At 38.2% G+C, this 25588-nt stretch overlaps 1 protein-coding gene and 1 long non-coding RNA gene across 4 annotated transcripts in view; one reads left to right on the forward strand and one right to left on the reverse strand.

Annotated features, from left to right (window-relative positions):
• The window catches only part of SERAC1 (serine active site containing 1), an 84626-nt gene that overhangs the window by 41018 nt on the left and 18020 nt on the right, over window positions 1-25588 (forward strand). Inside the window, exons 4-10 of one of the 2 annotated variants that reach the window (XM_082404544.1) lie at window positions 1431-1567; window positions 3935-4024; window positions 5276-5407; window positions 7143-7264; window positions 8269-8397; window positions 18273-18386; window positions 20216-20378. In XM_082404544.1, the coding sequence (XP_082260670.1) occupies window positions 1431-1567; window positions 3935-4024; window positions 5276-5407; window positions 7143-7264; window positions 8269-8397; window positions 18273-18386; window positions 20216-20378 (887 nt within the window). The remainder of the gene's footprint in view (window positions 1-1430; window positions 1568-3934; window positions 4025-5275; window positions 5408-7142; window positions 7265-8268; window positions 8398-18272; window positions 18387-20215; window positions 20379-25588) is intronic. The other variant, XM_082404545.1, reaches the window with a different exon arrangement.
• LOC309634518 lies at window positions 5245-18266 on the reverse strand. 2 transcript variants are annotated; one of them, XR_014248170.1, is made up of 3 exons: window positions 12883-18266; window positions 12567-12641; window positions 5245-5457 (listed from the first exon to the last, which is right to left on the reverse strand). It is a non-coding gene; the product is annotated as an uncharacterized lncRNA (long non-coding RNA). The 2 variants fall into 2 exon arrangements; XR_014248171.1 differs by having other exon boundaries at window positions 12567-18266.

The following is a 25588-nucleotide window of genomic DNA, read 5'->3' on the forward strand; positions in this document are numbered from 1 at the left end:
GGATTTAGTGTAGGTCAATCTGATTAGGGGAAAAATCCTTCATTTTAGGATACACAACATTGTATTTCACTTTTTTTTTTCTTTCCAGTTTTCTTTTTTTTTTTTTTGGCTGCATCGTGCAGCTAACAGGATTTTAATTCCCCAAACAGGGTTGAACCCGGGCCCTCGGCAGTGAAAGTGCGGAGTCCTAACCACTGCACGGAATTACACTGCAGTAATACAGGAATTCCCTGTATTTCACTTTTTTAAAAAAATAAATTTATATATTTATTTTTGGCTGCACGCGGGCTTTCTCTAGTTGCGGCGAGCGGGGGCTACTCTTCCTTGCCGTGCATGGGGCTTCTTATTGCGGTGACTTCTCCTGTTGTGGAGCACGGGCTCTAGGCACACGGCCTTCGGTAGCTGTGGCTCGCGGGCTCTAAAGCACAGGCTCAGTAGTTGTGTCTCACGGGCCCAGTTGCTCCGCGGCATGTGGGATCTTCCCAGACCAGGGCTTGAACCCGTGTCCCCTGCATTGGCAGGCGGATTCTCAACCACTGCGCCACCACTGCATCCCCTGTATTTCACTTTTAATATTTGATTTTAGGTATAACTCTTAGGAGAGGAGAAATTTTCATATGCTGGTGATAAGGAGTTCAAATTGGCTAATCTTTAAAAAAAAGTTTGGCATTATCTAGTAAAGTTGAACAATATATATACTTTCAGAAAGTCTGTAATTTTACTTCTAGATATGTATCCTAGAGGAACATATACACATGCATACAGTGTAGATGTATACAATGTGTAACAGTATTATTTGTAATAGACTCAGACTATTGATAGAAATTCCCTAAATTGCCCGTCTGTGGTAGAACGGATAAATAAGTTGTAGTATAGCTATACAATGGATGAATCACATACCATATGAAAATATAAATGCATGAACTCCAGATACATGTAACAACATGGATGCATCTCACAAACAGAAGGTGAACTAAAGAATACATACAGTGTGGTTCCATTCCTGTGAAGTTCACAGACAGACAAAACTAAGCCCCGTTGTTTAAAGGTTCATGTTTAGGTGGTGAACGATAAAGAATAGCAAGGATATTACTATAATAAGACCCAGAATAATAGTTAGCTATAGAGATGAGAGAGTGGGTCAGAATCAGAGAGGGATGCACTGTGGGCTTCTGGGTACTGTTAATATTTTGGGTTTTTTTGCCTGGGTATGGTATTGCAGCTATTTATTATTATTTGTAAGCTGAAATGTGTGTATACATTTATACGTATATATGTATAATGTATGTTATATGCACATTACTGTATATACGTTATATTTCCCAATAAAAAAGAAAGAAAAAGTTCTACAAAAAGCTTAATAAAAAAGAGTGCCTCCTGTGTTATATTTAGATCATATATTTATGATGAATTTTTTGTTTCTTTTTAAGAGGTTCTTTATTTATTACATATGAAGTTCTGGCCTTGAAGAAGTCTTTGACATTAGATACTCAAGTGGTAGAAAGAGAAAAAATGAAGTCATATATATATGTGCACACAGTTTCTTTAGATAAAAGAGAAAATCACGGTAAGTTTATGGTAAAGTAATCCCATTTTCGTGAAAAATGGAAGCTACTTATTGAATTTAAAAATGAGTAGGAATGTAAATTGGTACAAACACTATGGAAAACAGTATTGAGATTCCTTAAAAAATTAAAAATAGAACTACAATAGAACCAGCAATGCCACTCCTGGGTATTTATCCAAAGAAAATTCTAAAAGATTATGCACCCCTCTATTCACTGCAGCATTATTTACAGTAGTCAAGATATGAAAGCAACCTAAGTGCCCATCAGTAGATGAATGGATAAAGAGGATGTGGTACATATATACAATGGAATATTACTCAGCCATAAAAAGGAATGAAACCTTGCCATTTGCAGCCAGAGGATATTATGCTAAGTGAAAACCCAGAGGATATTATGCTAAGTGAAATAAGTCAGAGAAAGACAAATGCTGTATTATTTCACTTATGTGTGAAATCTAAAAATAAAACATGAATAAACATGAATAAACAAAACAGAAACAGAATCGTTCTACAGAGAACAAACAGGTGGTTGCCAGAGGGGTGGGGGTGAGGGGAGGAGAGAAATAGGTGAGGGCGATTAAGAGGTACAGACTTCTGTTTACAAAATAAATGAGTTATGGGTATGAAGTATGGGGAATGTGGTCCATAATTATGCAGTACCTTTGTGTGGTAACATAATAACTGGACTGAGCGTGGTGATCGTTTTGAAATGTATAGAAATATGGAATCACTGTGTTGTACACCAGGAGCTAACACAGTGTTGTAGGTCATTATACTTCAAAAACAAACAAACTCATAGAAACAGAGATCGGGTTTGTGGTTACCAGAGATGGGGCATGTGGGGGAAGGGGAATTGGATGAAGGTGGTCAAAGTGTACAAACTTGCAGTTATAAGGTAAATAAGTACCAGGGATGTCATGTATAACATTAATAAATGTAAATGTAAATGTAATTAACACTGCTGTATGTTATATATGAAGGTTGTTAAGAGAGTGAATCCTAAGAAGTTCTCATTACAAGGAAAACATTTTTTTTCTTTTTCTTTGATTTTGTATCCATATGAGATGATAGATGTTCACTAAACTTGTTGTGGTAATCATTTCATGATGTTTGTAAGTCAAATCATTATGCTGTTTACCTTAAAGTTATACAGAGCTGTATGTCAATTGTATTTCAGGAAAACTGGAAGAAAAAAACTATAAAAAATAAAAAATGAGTATTTAAAGCACAATATTAATAAAATAGGTTCAGCTAACTCTATGAATCACCAAACCCTATGAGAACCAAGTTCCTAAAGAATTAATTGAAGATCAAATTTTGGACTTTCATTTTTAACCCAGATTTGTAGCTCTCCTATAACTAAGTCAGATGAAGACTAGCCAGCTTTTTTAGTCTAAACTTGGAGTTCCTCACCTTCATGAGGACTGTCAGTTCGGAGGCTGGTCCTCAGTTTAGCAAGCATAAAAACATGATTTTGTCACTGAGCTCAGAGGTATTTTTGCTCTAAGGCATTTATTCATGCACACTAAACTCATGAGATGGATTCAGAAGTATGAACACCAACTTATTTACAGAGGGAAAAAATCTGTCGTTAAGGCTGGAAAACCTGTCTTTACTAGTCAGAACACTCCCCTTCTCCATATTTTGGTCACATGGAAACCCAATTAGTAGTCAGACGATTGCTTGGTGAACATGAAATTTTAGGGCAGAGGAGTATCTTTTCATCAGGATATGGGTAGCTTGGTGAGTCATCACACTAGATTTACCGCTGCCTGTTCTACAGTGTCAACCAGAATGACCATGCCTATGAGCACTTCACATTCCCTGAGTGGGCACGCTCTGCTGGTCCCCTGTCTGCAGCTATGTGTATCACCACTCTCTCCTGTTTGTGTTTATTGTTATTTCACCTTCCTTAGTTCAGCGTGCTTTTATGGTGTGTTACAATTTCAATTACACAGATAATTTTCATAGCATATAATTTACCTATATAGTAGAGCTTAATCTCATTAGTAAGCTATCTCTGAATTTCACTTTGAGAGTGGTATTTTTAAGTGACATTTTCCTGAATGTAGTTAATCCTATGTTGTATATGAGGATTTTTGTAAGTTTTAGTTAGTGTTTTTGCTTTTGTTTTGTTTTTACTTTTTCCCTGACTAGGAAAGCAGTGGTTTTTTTGGGATCTAGAGTTCTGTGTTCCCATAATGGTTGTAGTTGCTTTAAATAGTGACAGTAAAAAGAGAAAGATGCTGTTTTATATTTTCTTTTTGAAGAAATTGGGGTTTAGTTTATACATTTTTTTCTTTGAAGTATTGGAGCATAGCATTAAGAGTACCTACTTGGTTTTATTTAAATTTGTAATCATTTTAGGAATCACCTACCAGGCAAGAAAAGAGCTTCACAAAGCAGTAAGAAAAGTATTGGCAACATCAGCCAGGATATTACAGGGTCCATTTGCTGGTAAGTGTCACATATTTAACTGAGACTCCTTATCAGTAATCTGAAAGTCATTCGATGATCAACCTGAGATTTTTTTCCCATTTCTTATACTAACATTTATTATAGCTATGGAAAATTGAGGAACATTATTCTCTTGGGCTATATTTAAGGGCTTGATGCCTTGGACTGTTTTCTTCCTTCTATCTTTATGGATGCATTGTTGTTAGACAGTTGTAAATAAATATTGAGACTCTCTTGATGAATATTTCAAAGTTTAAAATTTGTTAGAAAACCACTCCCATGCTTTCTCATAATGAGAATATTGCATCAAAAATGTAGATTTCACAATCAGGCAAATCTGCATTGTGAAGCTGGCTATAAAAAGCTGACCTGATCTCTTTAAAAAGTTGGCATCATGAAAAAAAAAATGGTGGGAAAACTTTCTAGAATTAAGATACTAAAGAGACTTAATCAGATCCTGTTTTTTAAAAAACCAGCTCTAAAGATATTTTGAGGACAATTGGAAAAATTTGAATATGGAGTTGGACTGAATTTTAGATGATTTGGAAGATTTTTGTTAGTATTCTTGGGTGTTAAAATGGCATTGTGATTATATAGGAGAATGCAGGCTTATTCTTAGGAGATGCATGTTGAGCTGTGAAAGGGTGGAATGTCATTATTTCTGCACCTTTCTTTCACATAGTTCAGAAAAAAATACACACACATCCTGGGGAATTCCCTGGCAGTCCAGTGGTTAGGACTTCATGCTTTCACTGCTGAGGGCCCAGGTTCGATCTCTGGTTGGGGAACTAAGATCCCACAAGCCGTGCAGCGTGGCAAAAAAAAAAAAAAAAAAACACACACACACACATCCATATAGATTAAGCAAATATGGCAAAATAATAACATTTATTAAATCTAGTTGTGGTAAGCATGTGGATGTCAATGTATTATTCTTTTAATCTATCCCATATGCTTGATATTTCTCATAATAAAAAGTTTTTTACGGAAAAGGAGCCAAAAAAAAAGATCTCATAGTGAAAGCAACGTAATATATAAAACAAAAGCACATACATAATATATGTAACAAATAAAACAAAATAATATGACAGAACTGAGAACAAACCTATCAGTCATTATCAACACCTGGAGATGGATATAACTTTCCTATTGTAGATTTCAAATATTTATAAATTACTGTCTTAAATGTGAGGATGAAAATGTTGTTTTAACTGTTCACATTGTCTTTTTTTTTTTTTTTTTTTAACAAAGACACCTTTAGTACAATTGACATAGAAGATCACGAATGTGCTGTGTGGCTGCTCCTGAGGAAGAGTAAGTCCGATGACAGAGCAGCACGACTGCAGGCTGTGCAGGAAATGTCAGAGACCCATCACTGGCATGGTAATGAAACCATCTGAACACATGGCACACCATCAGCTAGCTCTTGATTTCTGATGTAAAAGAGAAGGGAAGGAGATATTAAGGAAGGAAAATAATTCAGGAAATATTAATATATGTAAAAAATATTTTCAAAAAAATTTAAAAGAAACTCCAGTGATAGAGGAAGTGTAAAACCTGCTGGCCTGGTAGTCATATTGTGTTTGGTAAGAACACCCTCAAAACTGAGGTAGATATATTTGTATAACTTTCTACCAGAATGAACTTTTACTTGATTGGAGAAACTCTTGATTCTGATAGTTACGGCTTAATGTGTCTGTGTTTTTTTTTGGTTCCTATTTAATAAAATATATTTTAATTGCTGGCTGCATCAAAGTTATATTTGCATTCACTTTGACAGTCTATTTGGCTTTAATACTAATACTTGGTCAAATGTGCCTAATTTGCATGTGTATATTTGTTTTTTAAGGAAGATTTTAAATATTTGTATTTAAAATCACAAGTTCTGCAGTAAAAGTACATGAGCAAGAGATCAGATCTGCTCTGAGTACAGGGACTAAAGTATACTTTGTTAGTAGAGTCATCTTGTAAAAATGGGTAAACAAAAAAGAATAATGTTTTCAAAGAAAAATTTAGTCTCAGAATAAGGTCTCTGTCTTCATACAAGTTAATTAGTTTGATTGAGTGGTGGCTATAATAATTTATAATGATTTGTAATGTAAAAATAAGCTTATTTAAGCGAGTGGAGACTTAGAATAAAAATCTGTTTCAAAATCTGCCTTCCAGGACTCCATTTCAGACTTCTACTGTATCAGAAAAATCAAAGTTGGAGCCCTGGCATGTAGATTTTTTAAAAGTTCCCCACTTGATTCTGAAGAACTCACCCAAGTTATATAGTGCTATTATTAAAAAATGTCTCCTTCAGTGGCTGCAGTTTTTTTTGATACATGTCCTTAGTCCATTTGGGATGCTATAACAAAATACCTTAGACCGGGTAGCTGATAAACAACAGAAATTTATTTCTCATGGTTTTCTGGAAGCTGGGAAATATAAGATCAGGGTGCCGGCAGATTCTGTGTCTGGTGAGGATTGAGGGAGCTCTCTGGGGTCTCTTCTATAAGAGCACTAATCCCAGTCATGAGGGCTCCACCATCTTGACCTAATCACCTCACAAAGGTGCTACCTCCAAATACCGTGACATTGGAGATTAGGTTTCAACACATGAATTTGGGAGGGACACAAACATGCAGTCTATAGCAATACACAAAGAATAGAATGGTGAAATCATGAAGGCTAAAACAAAGTACTACTGTCTGGAACCTCAGATTATTCATGGGCTTCATGGAATGCCAAAGCACCATATAGGTACCAGGGGATGACAGATTTAAACGGAACTCACCTTTTTTGAGTAGTGATCAAATAGCTTTTGGGTGATGGAATTTTTTTTTTTTTAAGGACAAGTTAAATTGGTTCTGACCTATCAGTTTTCACGTTTGAGGTTTATTTTTTTCAAAAAGGTTGGTTTGATTGTGATATATCTAGATACATGTTGAGAATTATGAGATCAGTCATGGAAATGTTGGATATTTAGCTTACTGGTATTGTAAATGCAGTTGCAGTTAAAAAAAACTTGGGAAGTTTTGAATTACAAACTTGTAGTTTAAAAGTTAAGTTGGTCATTTAACCTTTGAAACAACCATAAGCTAATTTGGGTGCTCGCAATATACTTTTACAATAGATTACCAGTATAGGATAATTGCTCAAGCCTGTGATCTGAGAACTCTTATTGGTCTGGCACGAAGCAAAGATAGTGATCTTCGCTTCTTTCTCCGCCCACCTCCTTTACCATCTTTAAAAGAAGTAAGTAAATAAAATAATCCAGTGAGTAAAACATGTTTAATATATCATCTTCACTTTGGGTGCAAAATAACCATTCAAAAAGAAGTTTGTTGGCTACTTGTCACAAGCAGGTAAACTAGGGTGTAAACCTGCAATTGTAGTTTCCATTCCAAGATTTCTTGATTCCACAGGAGGTGCTGTTTCTCCTAAATTATTTTCCCCTATGTGGAGTTGGGAGTCTCTATACACCAGAGGGTGGCTTCTTAGCATATCAGCATCCATAAATTGGTCCTTTGTTCTAAGGTTGCTATAGAACAGTTTTTCTCGACCTCAACACTACTGACATTTTGGGCCAAATAATTCTTTGTTGTTGGAAGCTGTTCTGTACACTGTAGTAGCATCCCTGGCATCTACTCATTGGATGACAGTAGCACCCCCGTGTTGTAACACCCAAAAATGTCTCAGATATTGCTGAATATTTCCTGGGGTGCAAAACAGTCTCTGGAGAACTACTACATATAGATATTAATGTACTAATATACATGGATATTAACTGTTAACTACTAATACAGATATTAGAGCATGTTCCTTGAGCACTTTTCTCAGACTTTTCTAGAAAATGAAAATCTGAAAACTTGCAATCCGTCTTTGAAAAATAGAAAAACAAATTATTCTAGATATTAGTTATTAGAAAAAAATCAGATAGGAACAAGTTCTGCATATTAAGAAGCCAGCTTTAGTTAGAAAGAATGTAATAATTCATTTTGACTCAAGATGTGAAGTAGCCTATGAGGTGAACATCTTGAGCTATGCTTTGCAATAGGTCTTTCAGATTGAGTTAGCAGACATTAAAGTATAGAATTCAACATTAAATGATTCTCTACTTACCAGGGTGGTGACTGTTTTCAAGACTAAAAGCACTGATTTACCTTCCCTGTTTTGTTTTGGCTTTGATTCTTTGGGTACTTTTTGTTATACTCAATTGTTGAGTTTAATTATGAAGAATTTCTTTTCCTTTATTTCAGGATTCTTCCGTTGAAGAAGAGCTCAGACAGTTGCTGGCTTCTTTACCTCAAACAGACCTAGATGAGTGTATCCAGTATTTTACATCTTTGGCTCTGAGTGAAAGCAGTCAAAGTCTAGCTGCTCAGAAGGTTAGCTAATTTATTCATTCAGTAAATATTTTTGAGTGCCCACTTTTCCAAGATATTGTGCCAGGGGCTCGCACTTAGAACTTCAGAATAGGCATTCATCCATGAACTGAATAAACATACTGATTCCTGGTTGTGTGTCACACAATGGGCTAGGTGTTTAGGATAATGGGGAGACAGGTAAATAAACAAAGTCACAGAGTGTGTAAGAGAGATACAGGTTACTCCAAGAGCCCATCACTCTGTTTAAAAGACCATTTTAAAAAGGCTTCATAGGAAGTACTCTGAAGTTGCATCTTGAAGAATGAATAGTAACTGGCAAGGCTTTAAAATATTACCTCTATGTTGGTGATGCCTAAATTCAATATCTCTAGCCCTGTGTTCTCATCTGAGCTCTAGATTTGAATATTCAACCTCCTTCTTGACGTCTCTACTTGGATGTGTAATAGGCAACCCAACTTTACATGCCAAACTCACCCACCCTCTGCAAAGCTCTTCCTCCTCTAGTCTTTTTCATTTCGGTAGAAGGCAGAGCACCCACCTAGTTGCTTAAGCTAAAGCCTAGGAATTCTTGATTCCTTTCTTCCAGGTTCACCTAATCAGCAGTTACTGTGAGCTGTTCCTTCAAGTATACCTTGAATCCCTTTGTCTCACCACCTTCACTGTAGCCACTTACTGCTGGCCACCATCATTTCTTCGTAGTGTCCTGTTCTTTCATCTTGCTTTCTCTTCTTCCTTTCACTTAAAAATAATTTTAGAGTCTCTTTCACAATCTTTTATCATTTCGGTTTATTGGGGATTAATTCCTGTTTGTGGTGGCACAGACTCCCCCTTATGTTATATTGTAGATTAACATGTGTTAATCATTTTTACTGTGAGCTTATCTTTAGCCAGATTGATTGTTTTCTGTGGGAGTCCCAAGCACCTCAGATTCTAAATTTATCTCTACAGAGCAGTTTTTGTGTTTGCTTCTTTTGGATACCCTAGGAGTTCACTGTTAGGGACTAGTTTTTTATGTTGATTCCTTAGTTTGGAATTCCTGTAGCACATAGGTAGTATAAATTCAGATATATCTATGGATGGCAGAGTCCTAGAATTGTGATTTCTCACTCAAAGCCCCAAAGCAGAAGCAGGCTTCTTGTTGCTTTCATGGGCTGCTGGGCAGAGTTTTTCTAGACTCTCTTATAGACAAGGAGGCCATCTTTCCAAGGCTCTGCCTTTATATAGGGATCTCAAATCTAGCTCCCATAGAATGTGAGACTCAAAACCACATCTTCTGCACTGAACAAGTGTTAAAAGCCCATCCTGAGGTGCCTGCAGGAATTTTACATCATCAGCTATGTGTTTATCGCTTCTGCTGAATGTTCTGTTTTCAATTCTAGCACCCAAGGGTTTCCCTTTATTTATTTTTATTTTCTTTAGAGCTTGACTTTGTTTTATTTTATTTTATTTTTTTAAAGATTTATTTATTGTTTTATTTATTTTTGGCTGCATCGGGTCTTAGTTGCGGCACGCGGGATCTTCGTTGAGGCATGCAGGATCTCTCATTGAGGTGCGTGGGCTTCTTCTCTAGTCGTGGCGTGCGGGTTTTCTCTTCTCTAGTTGTGGCATGTAGGCTCCAGGGCGCATGGGCTCTGTAGTTTATGGCATGTAGGCTCTAGTTGAGGCACATGAGCTCAGTAGTTGTGGCACGTGGGCTTAGTTGCACCGCAGCATGTGGGATCTTAGTTCCCTGACCAGGGATTGAACCCGCGTCCCCTGCATTGTAAGGCGGATTCTTTACCACTGGATCACCAGGGAAGTCCCTGAGCTTGACTTTGTTTTAAAATAGCTTTTGTTATATTTTATTAAACATGTTTGTCATGGGAGGTGTTCACCATGTCAACTAAAGAAAAACACACAACCTAAAGTTGTGAGTTAAGTTTTATTCGGGGCACCTTACTTAGGACTGTAGCCCAGGAAACAGCGTCTCATATAACTCTGAGGAACTGCTCCAAAGAGGTAAGGGAGGAGCCAGAAATACTGAGTTTTTGTTGGAAAAAAAAGCCACGTAGTTGAACATCATAGATGACTGCTAATCACAAAGAACACACATCTCAAGTTAATGATTTTATGTAGGGGAAGATGCAAGAATCTGGGCTCTCTGAAATTATTCCTTAGATATGTACCTTAACTATCTAGGGCCGGTATTGAGCACAGAATGTTTCACGTTTCCCTCCTCCTGAATTCCCCTCAGGCACACAGCGGGTGGGGGTGCTGCCGTGGCTGAAGGCTTGATGGTGGGCGCCATTGTTTGTTTTCTGTAATGGCAGGCTACGTTCTTTGTCCACAACTGGAAGCCAAGTTCACCATCTTGCTGGATCCAGAAAGCTTCCTTACCGTGTCTCCATCACCTCTGTGAGCTACAGACACCACATCAACCTCTAGCCTCCAATTTACCTCTCCAGTTCTGTGTCCTCACAGCAGCCAGAGGGATGTTTTTAAAAACACAAGTTAGATCCAGTCATACTCCTGCTTGAAGCCCTCCAAATGGCTTCCCATTACATGTTAAATCTGAGCCCTTTACTTTTTGTGATCCAGGCATGGACTGGCCTTGTTTACTGGTGTGCCTGCCCCTGGGGGTGGTGAGAAGATTGAGAGGAAGGTGCCACTAGGCACAGTTACAGAGTGTAAACTTTGTTTGGTGGCAAGGAGTCTGAAAACTGAAGGAAACCATGCATTAGGTGAGGAGGGCACAGTGTCTGCGGTGTCCTCAGAGCTCAGAGTGCTCCACGGGGAAGCTCCACTCCTTTGGAATAAGGCTGCCTTCAGACGGGAAAAGGCGCCCCTTCTGATGGAGGTGTTGGTGTTCTCTCCCCACACCTCTTACTCCCATTGACTAGATGTGAATACCCGGCAGACAGCTACCTGCACATGGCAGAGGGCTGCTGAGTGAGTCAGAGCAGCGTCCTAGGCGTAGCATCCTAAGCAGACTCCCACCCCGGCCCGCCCGACGGCGATTACTGAATGCCATTATTCTTGTGGTATCATTTCAGCAAGACTTGTGTCTTTGTAAAATATCTCTTACATCTCTAAGAGGAATCAAAACAAATTATAATCACTATTACTATAATAACTAATCAACTCATTGAGGAGAAAGTATTTTATCAGTAAAACAAAGCATAGTATTTTATATTCTTTTACCAAGTGAATTGCCAACTAAAAATTGGCACTCGCCATCTGCCTCTACAAGGATTAAGTCACTGGCCACTGCAGCCACTGACCATCAGCGCACCCTGAAAGGAGTCCAGGGCGGAGATCGGGAATGAGGTGCTCGGTGCTCTGGGAAAAACTGGCAGGACAGGCCTTCAGAGAGTTAGACATTTTCAGGAGAAGATTTTATGAGCCCAAGTTCTTGCATCTCCTCATATCTAGAGAAGCACTGAAATCGTTAGTGGTGACAGCTGCTCCTCGTGACGAGCAGCAAGCCTCTGCCAAAACGTGTGCTTGACAGCACATCCCCCCTTCTCTAAAATCGTACATAATACTGACCTTTCCCCCGACCTCTTCGGGGCAGTTCCTCCGAGCTGTCTGAGACGCTTTCTCCCTGGGCTGTAGTCCTCATTTTGCCCCAAATAAAACTTAACTCACAACTCTCACGTTGTTCATTTTTTTCAGTCAACAGAGTGATTTGTCTTTTCCTCACCTCTGTTTTTATGAGAAATTAGGGACATATCAGTAGATATGACTTCTCTAGTGTACTTTTTATAAGTTCTCCTTTCGACCACGTCTTGGAGTCGCTCCAGTGAAGCGTAGTCATTGTTTTCCTCTTGATGCTCAGAGCGCCACTGCCGGGCCACCAGAACCTGTTCCTTAGGCTGACCTCATTATCCTTTTAAATTCCATCCCCAAGGTGGCTGTGAGAGCACCTTTGTCTTCTGAGCGTAAGATGTGCCCGGCTCTTCGTGATGCTCCTGCCCTACAACGAGCGCCAGCTGCTCCTGCAAGGCGTCCCACCCACTGCCCCCTCCCTCTGCCGTCACTCGCTCCTCTCCTCGCTCCCGTGCCAGAGCTCCTGGAACCTGGCCTGATGTTCCTCATTTTCAGCACAGAAGATGTTCTGCTCATTACTATTCAGTTACCATCCCTCTGCCTTTTGTAGTGTTCTGTCACCTTCTACAGTGTTTCCTTACCTTTTGCTAAGTGAAGAGGAGAGTGGTTGAATACACTATGCCACTTCTTTTCTGCCCAGAAGTCATGGCCTCAGCCTGCAGTTTAAAGAAGGAGCACATCTTTAGTTAGTTTAATATTGAAATAAATATTTAATTTCAGTTCTGAGGTCCCATCTCATCAGATCAGTAAGCAACTCCATCGTAGTTCCTCTTATTTCCCCACCCCCTCCCCAGTTTAGTCAGGCTCTGGATTTTTTTATATGCCAGTAAGTTGGGGATGAAGGAGTGGGAGGAGCATGCATCTGGTTTTTAGTGATCTGATCAGTTTATGACAGACCTGTCCCGTGATGATCCCCAGGCTCCCTTCAGGTGGGGTGAGCTGCTTCTGTACAAAACTGCTCACGTGAAGAGCCTCCTCTGGGCTTTAGCAGATAGCCTACAGTTATGATCGGGTTTAGAGCAGGGCTTCTTAACCTCTGTATGCCCAAAGGTGCATCCCTTTGGTGATTTGGTAAAGTCTATGAACTCATTTCTAGATGCATAAAATACAGTTCATAGCATTACATGGGAAACCAATTATATTGAAATACTCTTATCAAAATAAAAAATTTGTAACATAATATATGTACTTCAATTTCAAACTTAAAGAGTTGCAACAATAATACATTTCACTAGATTTGCCAGTGATTCATATTTTATCCCACTTGTTTTATCATTCCCCATTTACTCTCCCTCTTTCTATAGATATATTTTTATATGTCTGTTTACACACATTTGCTGTTTCCACCCTGAACCTTTTGAGAGTTAGATGCAGTGTCGATTTTAGGTCACCAGTGTGAGAACGTGCAGTTGGCGTGCAAAGGAACGACGAGCATAACGTTCTTTTCAGGTAGCTGCGGCAAGTGATGCGTGGTGGGGAAATAGCTGCGCTTTCTGTTGTTGAGAGTCACACAGACTGCTGCTGTTACTGTGGTTTACTGTCTATGTTTATAATTGAATACAATGAAAAATTTTAGTTAAGTGTTAGGAAAATAAAGATGTAATTTTTTCCCAGCCAAGCTTACATCCTCTCTCCCCTGAATTCTATCTACCCAGACCCTTAAGGATGACCTGGGTTACAAACTCATGCTTTAGAATGAACGTCATTTACGCCCAGTTAGTTTGCACAAGTTGCAGAGCTCTAAGGTTTTAACTTTTTATGAAGAAACACAGAGATTAGCTCTCACACATATTAAAACAAAGGGACCCACAACCACAACTAGAAGCAGTATCGGAATTCCCCGTCCTCCCTGCTCCCCACCAACCCTGGCAATGATTTGCTTTCCCTCCTTTTATTCTTTCTGTTCATTGGGAGAACTGGGTCAGTGAGAGTGAAAGCACTTCTCCCACATCTGTCACCTACTCCCACATCTAAAGCCTTGGTAGCTCTCCAAGATCTGCCTGGGAATTTGTTGACTGCAGTTCTGGTGGGAGGCCAGGGGACAGGCTGGGGTGGTCCTTGGTCTTCTACTAGCCCAGATATTACTATCAAGGTCGCTCCTTCTTTGATGTCAGGATCCGGGTTTCAGTCTTGTTTTGGTTTTTGTTACCATCTGGACACTCCCCATCAGTCAGCTTGTCTCCATTTTCAACATCACCTCAGGTGAATGTGACCTAGAGCCTAAGGATGCAACCAGGGATGCAGAAGTTTAGACATTTTAGATTGTGATTTCTTTTTGACCTAATGTGGCAAACTGCCTGGAGTCAAGAGAACAGTGGGTATGGTGCATTGAAATGATTTCCCATCATAAAGCTTTTGTAGTCTTGGCTAAGGACAATCCAGCTAAAAGCTTGCATTTCTAGTATTACATCTTCCCTTGTAATTTCCCAAAGTCTCTCTGAAATCAGCTAAGCCATTAAGGTCTGAAGTCCTTGCATCAAGACACTTCTAACATCCATCTGCATAAGTATAGCAATGGGTTGTGATTGAGAGGAAGATGCCAATAGATGGGGTTTAAGGATGGGAGATTTCTTTAATGCCAGAGGATTTGGAAACCTACAGAGATGCTTACACAAAACAGGAGACTATGCAGCTTGCTTTCAGAGGGAAGGACAGGCTTCCAAGGTCCTGCAAGTTCCTCATGATGTACAGCTGCGCAGATCAAGGATTCCTTCTGTTGGGATGAACCCATCATTGTCATCTGCGAACTCCCTGTACCTTCCCTCCTTCCGACTTTGGTTATGGGTAAATCTGCTCATCAAGTGTAAGTAACAGAGACAAAGCAAACCCAGCTCATTTCTAAGTGTTTGTAGGAGAATAGATAATTATTTTCAGACGTTGCATCTCTTAGCAGACCTCAGCGTCAGCTTGCCTGACTCTGTTTCTTTACCACCTTTCTGACCCTCCCCTCCCCTCCCCTCCCTCCCTCATGCACACTGTGCTCCAGCCACACTGGCCCTTTCTTTCCATTCCTTAAACTTGCTCATTGTGTATCTACTTGTGTTCCCTCTGCCTGGACTGCTTTGCCACCAGCTTGTCACATGGCTGCCTTCTTGTCCTTCAGATCTCTGCTTGTTAGCTCCTTCCTCTTTATCTCAAATGTTTATTGCATTTATTGCCCTTCATAACACTTTTCCCATTCTGTAATTATTTTATATATTTATTTGCTTGCTTATTTCTGTTTTTCTCTTCTGTTTTTCTCTTTCTTCTTCTGATTTCTCTTATAATCTCCCCAGTACCAAGTACAGTACCTCAGACACAACATACTCTCAATAAATATTTATTGAATAATGAATGGATGAATCATGACATTGCTAAAAGAGCCAGCTGTACACAAACTTATATATACTTAAATAACAACTGGCATATTTCTGTTGTGAATCAGAGCATTTTTGTATCACAAAGAAAAAATAGAGATAGCTCTAAGGGTTATGTTTAATTGGAAGGTAGATTATATGGTAAGAAAATACCTATTATGTATTAAATTATTTGGCTGGTATAAACCTGTTGAAATGCATTTGAAAAATACCACGTTAACTCATAGTAATGTCGTGTCTCTGAGTATCATAATAAGAAAATGATACGTAAAAAGCTTTGTTATACACCTATAATTAATATATAATATGGATATAAGTTCTTTTACTAACTTGATTAGTTGACATTTCCTTTTATGCTTTTATTATTATTGTCTCCTTTTAATTTTTATGCCTTACCCATTATTATTATTTTTAACATTGTCACTCTCTCCACCTCTTCCTATGGATTTCTTGGATCCCTAAGAAATTGTTTTTCAGTATATCTTAATCCAGTGATAAAGAAGCAGTACCCATGCATATTTACTTTTGTGTTAAGAGTTAGAAAATACTTTGTATGACCACACTATGAATTTATACATTTTATTTATTCCTTTTTGCTTATGCTTCTTACTGCCACACAATTTGCCAGTTCATAAATAACTTAAAGCTTTGCCAACAAGGATAAAATTGGAACTGCACTCTTATATCCCACTTTAAAAATGACCAAGAAAAATGAAAATCCTGGATCGTTTTTCTCTTCCTTGGAACATTTAGGTTGGAAAGAGGTCAGATGAGTTGAAGGTGTGATGTGAGGAGAGGGGTTTGGGGGGGGCAGGTTGTGGTGGTTGGTTTTTAAGAAACATTCCCACCCCCCGCAGCCCACCAGTGCACCCTCTACCCTCGTCTCTGCTGCAGGAGGCAACGACTGTCAATGAGTTACTCCTTCCCAAGCCTCCATTTATTTTATTTGTTTATTTTTAAATTTTATTTATTTATTTTTGCTGCGTTGGGTCTTTGTTGCTGCACGCGGGCTTTCTCTAGTTGCGGCGAGCAGGGGCTACTCTTCGTGGCGGTGCGGTGGCTTCTTTTATTGAGGAGCACAGGATCTAGGCGCGCAGGTTTCAGTAGTTGTGGCTCGTGGGCTCTAGAGCGCAGGCTCAGTACTTGTGGCCCACGGGCTTAGTTGCTCCGCGGCATGTGGGATCTTCCTGGACCAGGGCTCGAGCCCATGTCCCCTGCATTGGCAGGCGGATTCTTAACCGCTGCGCCACCAGGGAAGCCCCCAATCCTCCATTTAAATAGCATGAATCTTTGAGATCCAAGCATGTTTAAACTCAGAAAAAAAGAAGATTATTACATCAGAGAAGACAGCATGAATAAGAATTATAGAGTGGCCAAACATTTTGAACATTTACTAGGTTTACTGAACCATGAATCCTATAAATGAACTCAGAATGCAGAAACTTATGGACTGTATTTCCTACAGGAAACACTGGGCTTTATATATACATTTTTGAAAGACACTACCTTGTAGTTGTCCTCTTTTGCCAGCAGGTGGTCTGTGTGCACACGATTAAGACCCCTAGTTCAAATACAAAGCGCTTCAAAAGAAGATACAGTAATAAATCTTCCTTGCATCTCCCCACCCCAATATACACATGTAGTTAACACACTTTTTTACACAAATGGTAGCATATGGTACACATTCTTCTGCTCCTTTTTCTCACCTAAGGGTTTATCTTAGAGACTGATGTATATCAATATATGAAGAGACTCACATAGCATTCCATTGTATAATTGTACCATCCTTTATTTAACCAACCCCCTATTGAAGGACATTAGGGAGCTTCAATCTTTTGTTCTTACAAACAAAGCTGCAATGAACAAACTTGTACCTGTATCACTTTGCCAGTGTGTGAGTGTCCTGTAGGATAAATTGTTGAAGGGCATGGGCACTTGTAATTTTGACAGCTGTCGCTAAATTGTCCTCCATAGAAGTAGCCCGTTTCATATTATCAGCAGCAGCGTAATGAGAATGTCTATTTCCCCACCTGTCTGATAGATGTAAAATATCCTTTCTTATCTATTTTAGAGGCATTATATTTCTTTTCCTAAGAACTGTTTATGACTGTTGCTCATTTTTCCATAGCCTTGTTGGTATTTTCTCACTGATTTGTAGGAGATTATTGCATGTTACTGATCTGTGGTAACAGTTGAAATTTTCTTTTCCCCATTTATTCTTATAATATATTTTAATATCTATTAAGACTAGTCCCCACTACTCTTCTGTTTCATAATTTTCCTAACTCTTCTGTTTATTCTTCCATGTGAACTTGAATTTCAATTTAAGAAGAATTAAAAGCTCTCTCTCTTGTTTTTCTGGCCGCACCGCGCAGCCAGGGACTGAACCCGACCAGGGACTGAACCCGACCAGGGACTGAACCCAAGCCGTGGCAGCAAAAGCACCGAGTCCTAACCACTGGACCGCCAGGGAATTCCCCCCCCCCCTTTTTTTTTTAATTAAAAGCTCTCTGATCATTGTTATCATTGTCTTTATTCTAAATTTTTCCAGTAGTGCCTTTTATTTTGATTGATAGATTTTTAAGTAGACTCAACTGGCATAATCTGACACTAGAACATTATTTGTTCAGCTCTGGGCTTTTCTTACTGGGTAAAGATTTATGTGTTAGTCTCTGTACTTTCAGATAAGAGGACACAGAGGAAAGAATTGAGAAAATCTCAAAGATTGCTCTCTTCTAAGAATAATTCCATATGTTTTCTAGTCTAGCAACAGTTTGCATAATGAAAGTTCCCTGTAAGTTTCCAGAATATTTTGAGTCTTACATATTAGTTCTTTCTAATACTGTATATAGTACAGAGATTTTTTTTTTTTGTCAAAAAGAAAATATTAGACACTTTTTTCACTAAGAATTTTAATTATCTCACTTTCAGGGTGGTTTATGGTGTTTTGGAGGAAATGGACTTCCTTATGCTGAAAGTTTTGGAGAAGTTCCTTCTGCTACAGTGGAAATGTTCTGTTTGGAAGCTTTAGTAAAACATTCTGAGGTAATTTACATTTTCAAAATATGGTTTACTTTTTATGATCACATTGAAAAAATTATACATGTTGGTTCATTCAAGGGAAGTAATTCTCATTTTTTATAAAAGAAAAAAAAGCTTTTCGCTTGTTTTTAAAGTTCTGCTTTTTTCTCAATTGTCAGAATTGATAATCATGATTTAGCACCAATACATGAATTTCACTTTTGCTAAGTATTTCTAAAAATGGATTTAATCTTGATTGCACATAAAGCAACCTGTTGTCTAAATATGGCATTTACCTTTGTGTTATGCTGTCTTGCATTACCTTTCTCAGATAATTTTTACAAATAATATTACCAGGGAGTTAATTTCCAGTAAAATATCTGTGAAAGATGTGTTAAGATAGAAAAAAAGTAAATACTTGGAAAAAGTATTTACTTGACCGTAGTCTTGATTTTTAACCATAGCATACATATGTCAATGATTTAAAAATTTTTTTGGCATTATGACAACTTTTCTAACATGATCATAGTTTGATTTTAAAAAGAAAAAAGCAACGAACTTTGTGGTGCTCAAACATTAGTGCATAAAAATCATCCAGGAAGCATGTTAAAAATACACATTCCTGCTCACCTCTAGCAATTGTAATTTAGTAGATGTGAGGTGGAGTCCAGGAGTTTGCATTTGTAACAGGCATCCCTGGTGAGGCCGATGTAGTTGGTTGATCCCACATCATGAGAAACACCATCCTAGAGGTTCTAAACGCTCCAGTTTAATTGGGAACCATTAGACATGGCACAAAAACATGGTGCTTTCTGGTCATCTCAGTTCCCACGGGTGGAATTTAGGAATCGAGCACAAAGCAGAGTCATTAGTGTGGTAACACACTAAAAAGGGAATGTGGGAAAGTAAGCTTGATTTTTTGTGACTTATGACTGATTTCTGAAACAATAGGTGCATCTGCAGTAGAATGTCCAGTGCATGGAATGTAATAGTTACCTTTCCAGAAACTTCTCAACATATTACATATCTCACTTGATATATGTCTAAAAGGCATACTTTTAAAATGCATATAAAATGTGGTAAAATTTAATAAAAATTTAGAGAGTGAAAATCATTGCATATACATGACATGATATCACATAAGTGATAAAACTAAGTGCTGGGGAGAGGCAAGCCTGTGCTGGTGACCTTGGCAGACTGTAATGGCTTGTTGGTCAGTTATGTCACCTTACCTTAATGTATATATTTCCTTTGGCTTTCTTTTATCTTTTCTCCATTAAAAATTCACATCCCTCTTTCTTTTTAATTTTTACTTGGTCTTCCTCTTTAAAAAAAAATTCCAACTCTTGAATTTTAGGAGAGCCCCATAGCTGTGGGCTTGTGTGGGGTAGTGTGTAGGGCCACAGATGTTGCTTATCTCTATCTGGGAGTTCTTGTAGGCAGAAGCAAAATCTGCCACTTACACAGGGGGATTATTTCCTGTTATCAGGTGGCACATTTCTCAAGGGTAGAGAACCTTTTAAGGTAGTTTCAAGCCAATCAAAGTATCAGTATAAATTGAACCAATTCTGTAATAACGACATTGTGGTTACATCCAACCAAGAACTAAGCAGAATAACTTTAAGAATAAAAATGTCACAAGTCCTAGTGGCCTTAATTTTTCAGTGATTTTAAAGCACTTCCCACACAGATAGGGGCTTGCTTATTTATTTGAGCTGAGCTGAGAGTTTTGGGGCGTCTCTCTGGGTCTCTTCCTTGAGCAGGAGCCACCTGGCTGCCCACCCGCATGCTGTGTCACCTGGTTAGTGAATTTGTGCAACATAAAGTGAGCTTTCATTAATTTGTTGTGCTAGATTCCCACACATTGTGATAAAATTGAAGCAAATGGAGGCTTACAACTACTGCAGAAGCTGTACCAACTTCACAAGGACTGTCCTAACGTACAGAGAAATATAATGCGTATCCTTGGAAATATGGCTTTGAATGAACATCTTCATTCTACTATAGTTCGCTCAGGTAACAACTTTACATACTGAGTATTTTGGATCCAGTCCTTTGTTCTTCTCCCACCTCCACCCCTCATTCATGCTACGCTAATTTTTCAGTAGGCTTAAGACTTTGCTTAGGGTTAGTTTTGGGTCCTTAGAGCATGTCATTTTAGAAGGGCAAGGAACTGCTTGAGACGTGGATAGTCCACACCTAAGATAATCAGTGTGTGGACTGTCACAGGAGAGCAGTTTTTGCCATGATGACCATCTAATTGTTTATATTATCTTTTATATGATCTGGTTAACCAAGAGGCATAGTAAGACTAAAAAGAAGTCCACTGTATAATTGATTTTCCCCCTTGCAACTAATAAACCACCTGTGGGGAGTACTTTAGATGAAAATTCCTGCCTGATCCAGTCTTTATCATGATGGTTGCACAGTGATGATTTTCCAGCTGCAGCATCCCTTCCTCGTTTACTTTTCAGCGTTTGGCATTCTACTGTAAGCAAGAGCTCTTCCCTCTCACTCCTTCCTTCTCTCTTTCCTTCCTTTCTTCCCTCTCCTCCCTCCTTTCCTTCTCTCTCCCTCCCTCCCTATCAGTATGGGCACATGGTTTCCTGCTTTTTAATAGTTTACAACTTATTACTGTACTTAATAATTTGATGCCAGATTGTCTCAGCTTTGGTTAGTAGGAGCCCGGCAAACTGGCTCCTGTGTCCTTTGATATGCCCACATCATTTTGGGAGGCATTCCTTACTTTCCAGTTTAACAAGATGTTCTAGGCTCATTTCTTCAAAGAATCCTATTTCCTTTTAGTAGAGAATGATTTTGAGAGACCAAGATCTGGGTACTGTCTAGATGTGCTTATTGCTCCTGGGGTGTCTTTGCTTCTGGGCTCAGTGGAAAAAGCAGGGTGATATATACAAATATATGTACACATATACACAAATAAATATACATACCTATGTGCACATATACATGTATATGTTCAACAATACTTAATTAGAAACGATGAATTTACATTTTTTTCTTGTATCGCTCTCTGTTTTTTGTTTTTTTTTTAATTTATATTTAAGAGTGTCTTGATCAGCAGAAGTTTTTAACTTGCTGAAATCTGATTCTGGGATCAGCAGACTTTTCTATAAAGGACCACTTACTGTATTGGTTTAATGTTCCTCTTTTTTTATAGATTATTAAGGTAGAAACTTCGATCACTTGATTTTAACCTTTTTTCTTGTTTCAGTTAATCTATTGCTGTGTAACAGACCACCCTAAAACTCACTGGTTAAAACAGTAGTCATGTATTTTGTTCATGAATCTGAAAGTGGGGCAAGATTCAGTAGGGAGGGCCTTTATGTGCTATATGCAGCATCAGCTGGGCAGCTCAGCTGTGTGATGGAGGATACATTTTGAAGATTGCTTGCGCACATGGCTTGCAAATTGGTACTGGTTCTCAGCTGGGAGCTCAGCCGGGGCTGGGGGCATTGGCTTCTTTCAACACTTGCCTTGGGCTTCCTTAAAGCCTGATGGCTGGGTTCCAAGGGCAGATGTTCCAAGAGAGAGACAGGTATAAGCTCTTTTGCCTTTTATGATCAAGCACTGGAAGTAGGTTTTGCCATAATTTATTGATTAAAATTTGGTCACTAAGACTAGCTCATATTTGAGAAGGGATTTAGAAGGGGTTTAGACCCATCACCTCTTTAAAGATTTTTTTTTTTGATGTGGACCATTTTTAAATTTATTTATTGATTTATTTATGGCTGTGTTGGGTCTTTGTTTCTGTGTGAGGGCTTTCTCTAGTTGTGGCAAGTGGGGGCCACTCTTCATCGTGGTGCGCAGGCCTCTCACTATCGCGGCCTCTCTTGTTGTGGAGCTCCAGATGCGCAGGCTCAGTAGTTGTGGCTCACGGGCCCAGTTGCTCCGTGGCATGTGGGATCTTCCCAGACCAGGGCTCGAACCCATGTCCCCTGCATTGGCAGGCAGACTCTCAATCACTGCGCCACCAGGGAAGCCCTACAGTTATTTTCTAATATAGGTATTTAGAGCTGTAAATTTCCTCTAACCTGCTTTAGATGCATCCCTCAAATTTTGGATATATTGTATTTTCATCATTATTCAGTTTGAAATATCTTCTAATTTCCCTTATGATTTCTTCTTTGTCTCATGGGTTACTTAAAAGTGTGCTGCGTAACTTACAACTATTAATGGCTTTCTAGATATCGTATATCTTTGATTTCTAGTTTAATATTCCATGCATTCAAAGAACACACCCTGTAAGATTTTAGTTTTTGGAGATTTGACACTTATTTGATGGCCCATTTTATGGTCTATCTTGGTGGATGTTCTGTGTGCACTTGAAACGAAGGAATATTCTGTAGTTGTTGGATGAAGTGGTTTATACATTACAGTTAAACCAAGTTGGTTGATCGTATTATTCAGATCTTCTCCAGATCTTTACTGAGTTTTGTCTAGTTTTATGAATTACTGAGACGTGTTAAATTCTTCAGCTGTGATTGTGAATTTGTTTCTCCCTTTAGTTCTATCAGATTTTTCTTCCTGGTGAATTGTTCTTTTTGTATTATTAAGTATTGTCTCTATCACTGGTAATACTCCTTTTCTTCAAGTCTGCTTTGTCAGGTATTAAAATAGCCACACTGGCTTTTTTTTTATGCTTGCTGTTTGCATTGCATATCTTTTGTCTTTTTCCCTTCTTTTGCTTTCATTTTTCTGTGACTAAAAATAAGTACATCTCTAAGACAGCACATACTTGCATCTTTTTTAAAAAGTTCAGCTTGATAATCCCTTTTAATTGAAGTGTTTTGTCTCTTTACCTCTAATGTAATTATTGATATTGTTTGGTTGTATCTGTTGTCTTGCTCTTGCAATTTGTCCCCTCTCTGGTTTTTGTTTCTTTTTTTCTCCTTTACATGTAGTCTATCTTAAATTCATATTATACCATTTTGTATATAACGTGAGAGTCTCACAACAGTATAATTCAGTTTATCCCTCTGCCATCCTTTGTGGTATTGTCATAATTATAGACCATAATATGTTATAGACCACACATGTTATAGACCTCACAATATATTGTTGTTATTTTTGTTTTAACAGTCAAGTGATATTTAAAGAATATAAGAAAACTTTTTATTTACATGTTTATAATATACAGCGCTCTTCCTTCATTTCTATCTAAATTTGCATCTGATATCATTTCACTTCAACCTAAAGACGTGGATCTGCTGGCAACAAATTCTGTCCCCTTTCATTTTCTGAAAATGTCTTGACTTTGCCTTTATTTTATTATCCAGGGAAAGGTTATTTTCCATGGATAAAGAGTACTTTGTTAACAGTGTGTTATTTTTTTCTGTCAGAACTTAAAAAATATCATTCCATTCTCTCTCTCTCTCTTCTTTTTCTTTGACCCAAGCCGAACATCAACCTTTTATTGATAACAAAGCAGCAATTTGGGGGCATGTTTCCAAGACACCACGAGCAGGCTTCTGTCCCCATGCTCTGTGTGTGTGTGTGTGTGTGTGTGTGTGTTGTCTGATGAGAAGTCTCTTCTTATGCCCACTTTTCTTCTCTTATATGAAATGTATCTTTTTTCCTGTCTTCTTTTTAGATTGTCAGCAGTTTGACTATGAAGTGCCTAGTCTATTTTTATATTTATTGCTTGGGGTCTACTGAGCTGACTGAATCTGTGAGTTGATGTTTTTGATCAAACGTGGAAACTTTCCAGCTTGTCTATCTTTAGATATTCTTTTTTTGTCCCTTTTTCTCTCTTCTTTCCTCTTGGGACTTCAATTATGTATATTAAATCTCTTGATTCTGTTCCACAGGTCATTGAGACTCTGTCCATGTCTTTCCAAAAATTTTCTTTGTGCTTTACCTTTCTTTTTTAAATGTATTTTTTAATTGAGGTGTAGCTGATGTACAATGTTACATAAGTTTCAGATATACAACATACTAATTCACAATTTTTAAAGATAATACTTCCTTTATAGTTATTGTAAAATATCAGCTCTATTCCCTGCGCTGTACAATATATCCTTGTAGCTTATTTATTTTGTACATAGTAATTTGTACCTCTTAATTCCTTACCCCTATCTTGCCCCTCCCCCCTTCCCTCTCTCCACTGGTAACTGCTAGTTTGTTCTCTGTATCCGTAAGTCTCTTTCTTTTTTGTTACATTTGCTAGTTTATTTTTTAGATGCCACATATAAGTGATATCATACAGTGTTTGTCTTTCTGTTGTATCATACAGTGTTTGTCTTTCTGTTGTCTGACTAATTTCACTAAGCATAATATCCTCCAAGTCCATCCATGTTGTTGCAAATGGCAAAATTTCGTTCTTTTTATGGCTGAGTAGTACTCCATTGTGTGTGTATATATATATACATATATACACACACACACACACACACACACACACACACACTATATCTTCTTTACCCAGTCATCTACTGATGGACACTTAGGTTGCTTCCATATCTTGGCTATTGTAAACAGTGCTTCTATGAACATTGGGGTGCATTTATCTTTTCAAATTAGTATTTTAGTTTTATTTGGATATATACCCAGGAATGGAATTGTGGGGTCATATGGTAATTCTGTTTGTAGTTTCTGAGGAACCTCCATACTGTTTTTCACAGTGGCTGCACCAATTTACGTTCCCACCAACAATTTAGAAGCGTTCCCTTTTCTCCACATCCCTGCCAGTATTTGTTAGCTGTGTTCTTTTTGATGGTAGCCATTCTGACAGGTGTGGAGTGATAATCTCATTGTGGTTTTGATTTGCATGTCCCAATGTTGAGCATTGCTTCATGTACCTGTTGGCTATCTGTATGTCTTCTGCCCATTTTTTAATCAGGTTGTTTTGTTTTTTTTGATGTTGAGTTGTATGAGCTGTTTATATATTTTGGATATTAACCCCTTATGGGTCATATCATTTGCAAATACTTTCTCCCATTCAGTAGGTTGTCTTTTCGTTTTGCTGATGGTTTCCTTTGGTGTGCAAAAGCTTTTAAGTTTAATTAGGTCCTGTTTGTTTTTTTTGCTTTTGTTTCCTTTGCCTTAGGGGACAGGTCCAAAAAAAATACTGCTATGATTTATGTCAAAGAGTATTCCACCTATGTTTTCCTCTAGAGGTTTTATGGTTTCAAGTCTTACATTTAGGTCTTTAATCCATTTTGAGTTTATTTTTGTATATGGTGTAAGAAAATGTTCTAATTTCATCC

The sequence above is a fragment of the Balaenoptera borealis genome (genome assembly GCF_965194805.1).
Source record: "Balaenoptera borealis genome assembly, chromosome: 9".
Classification (NCBI taxonomy): domain Eukaryota; kingdom Metazoa; phylum Chordata; class Mammalia; order Artiodactyla; family Balaenopteridae; genus Balaenoptera; species Balaenoptera borealis.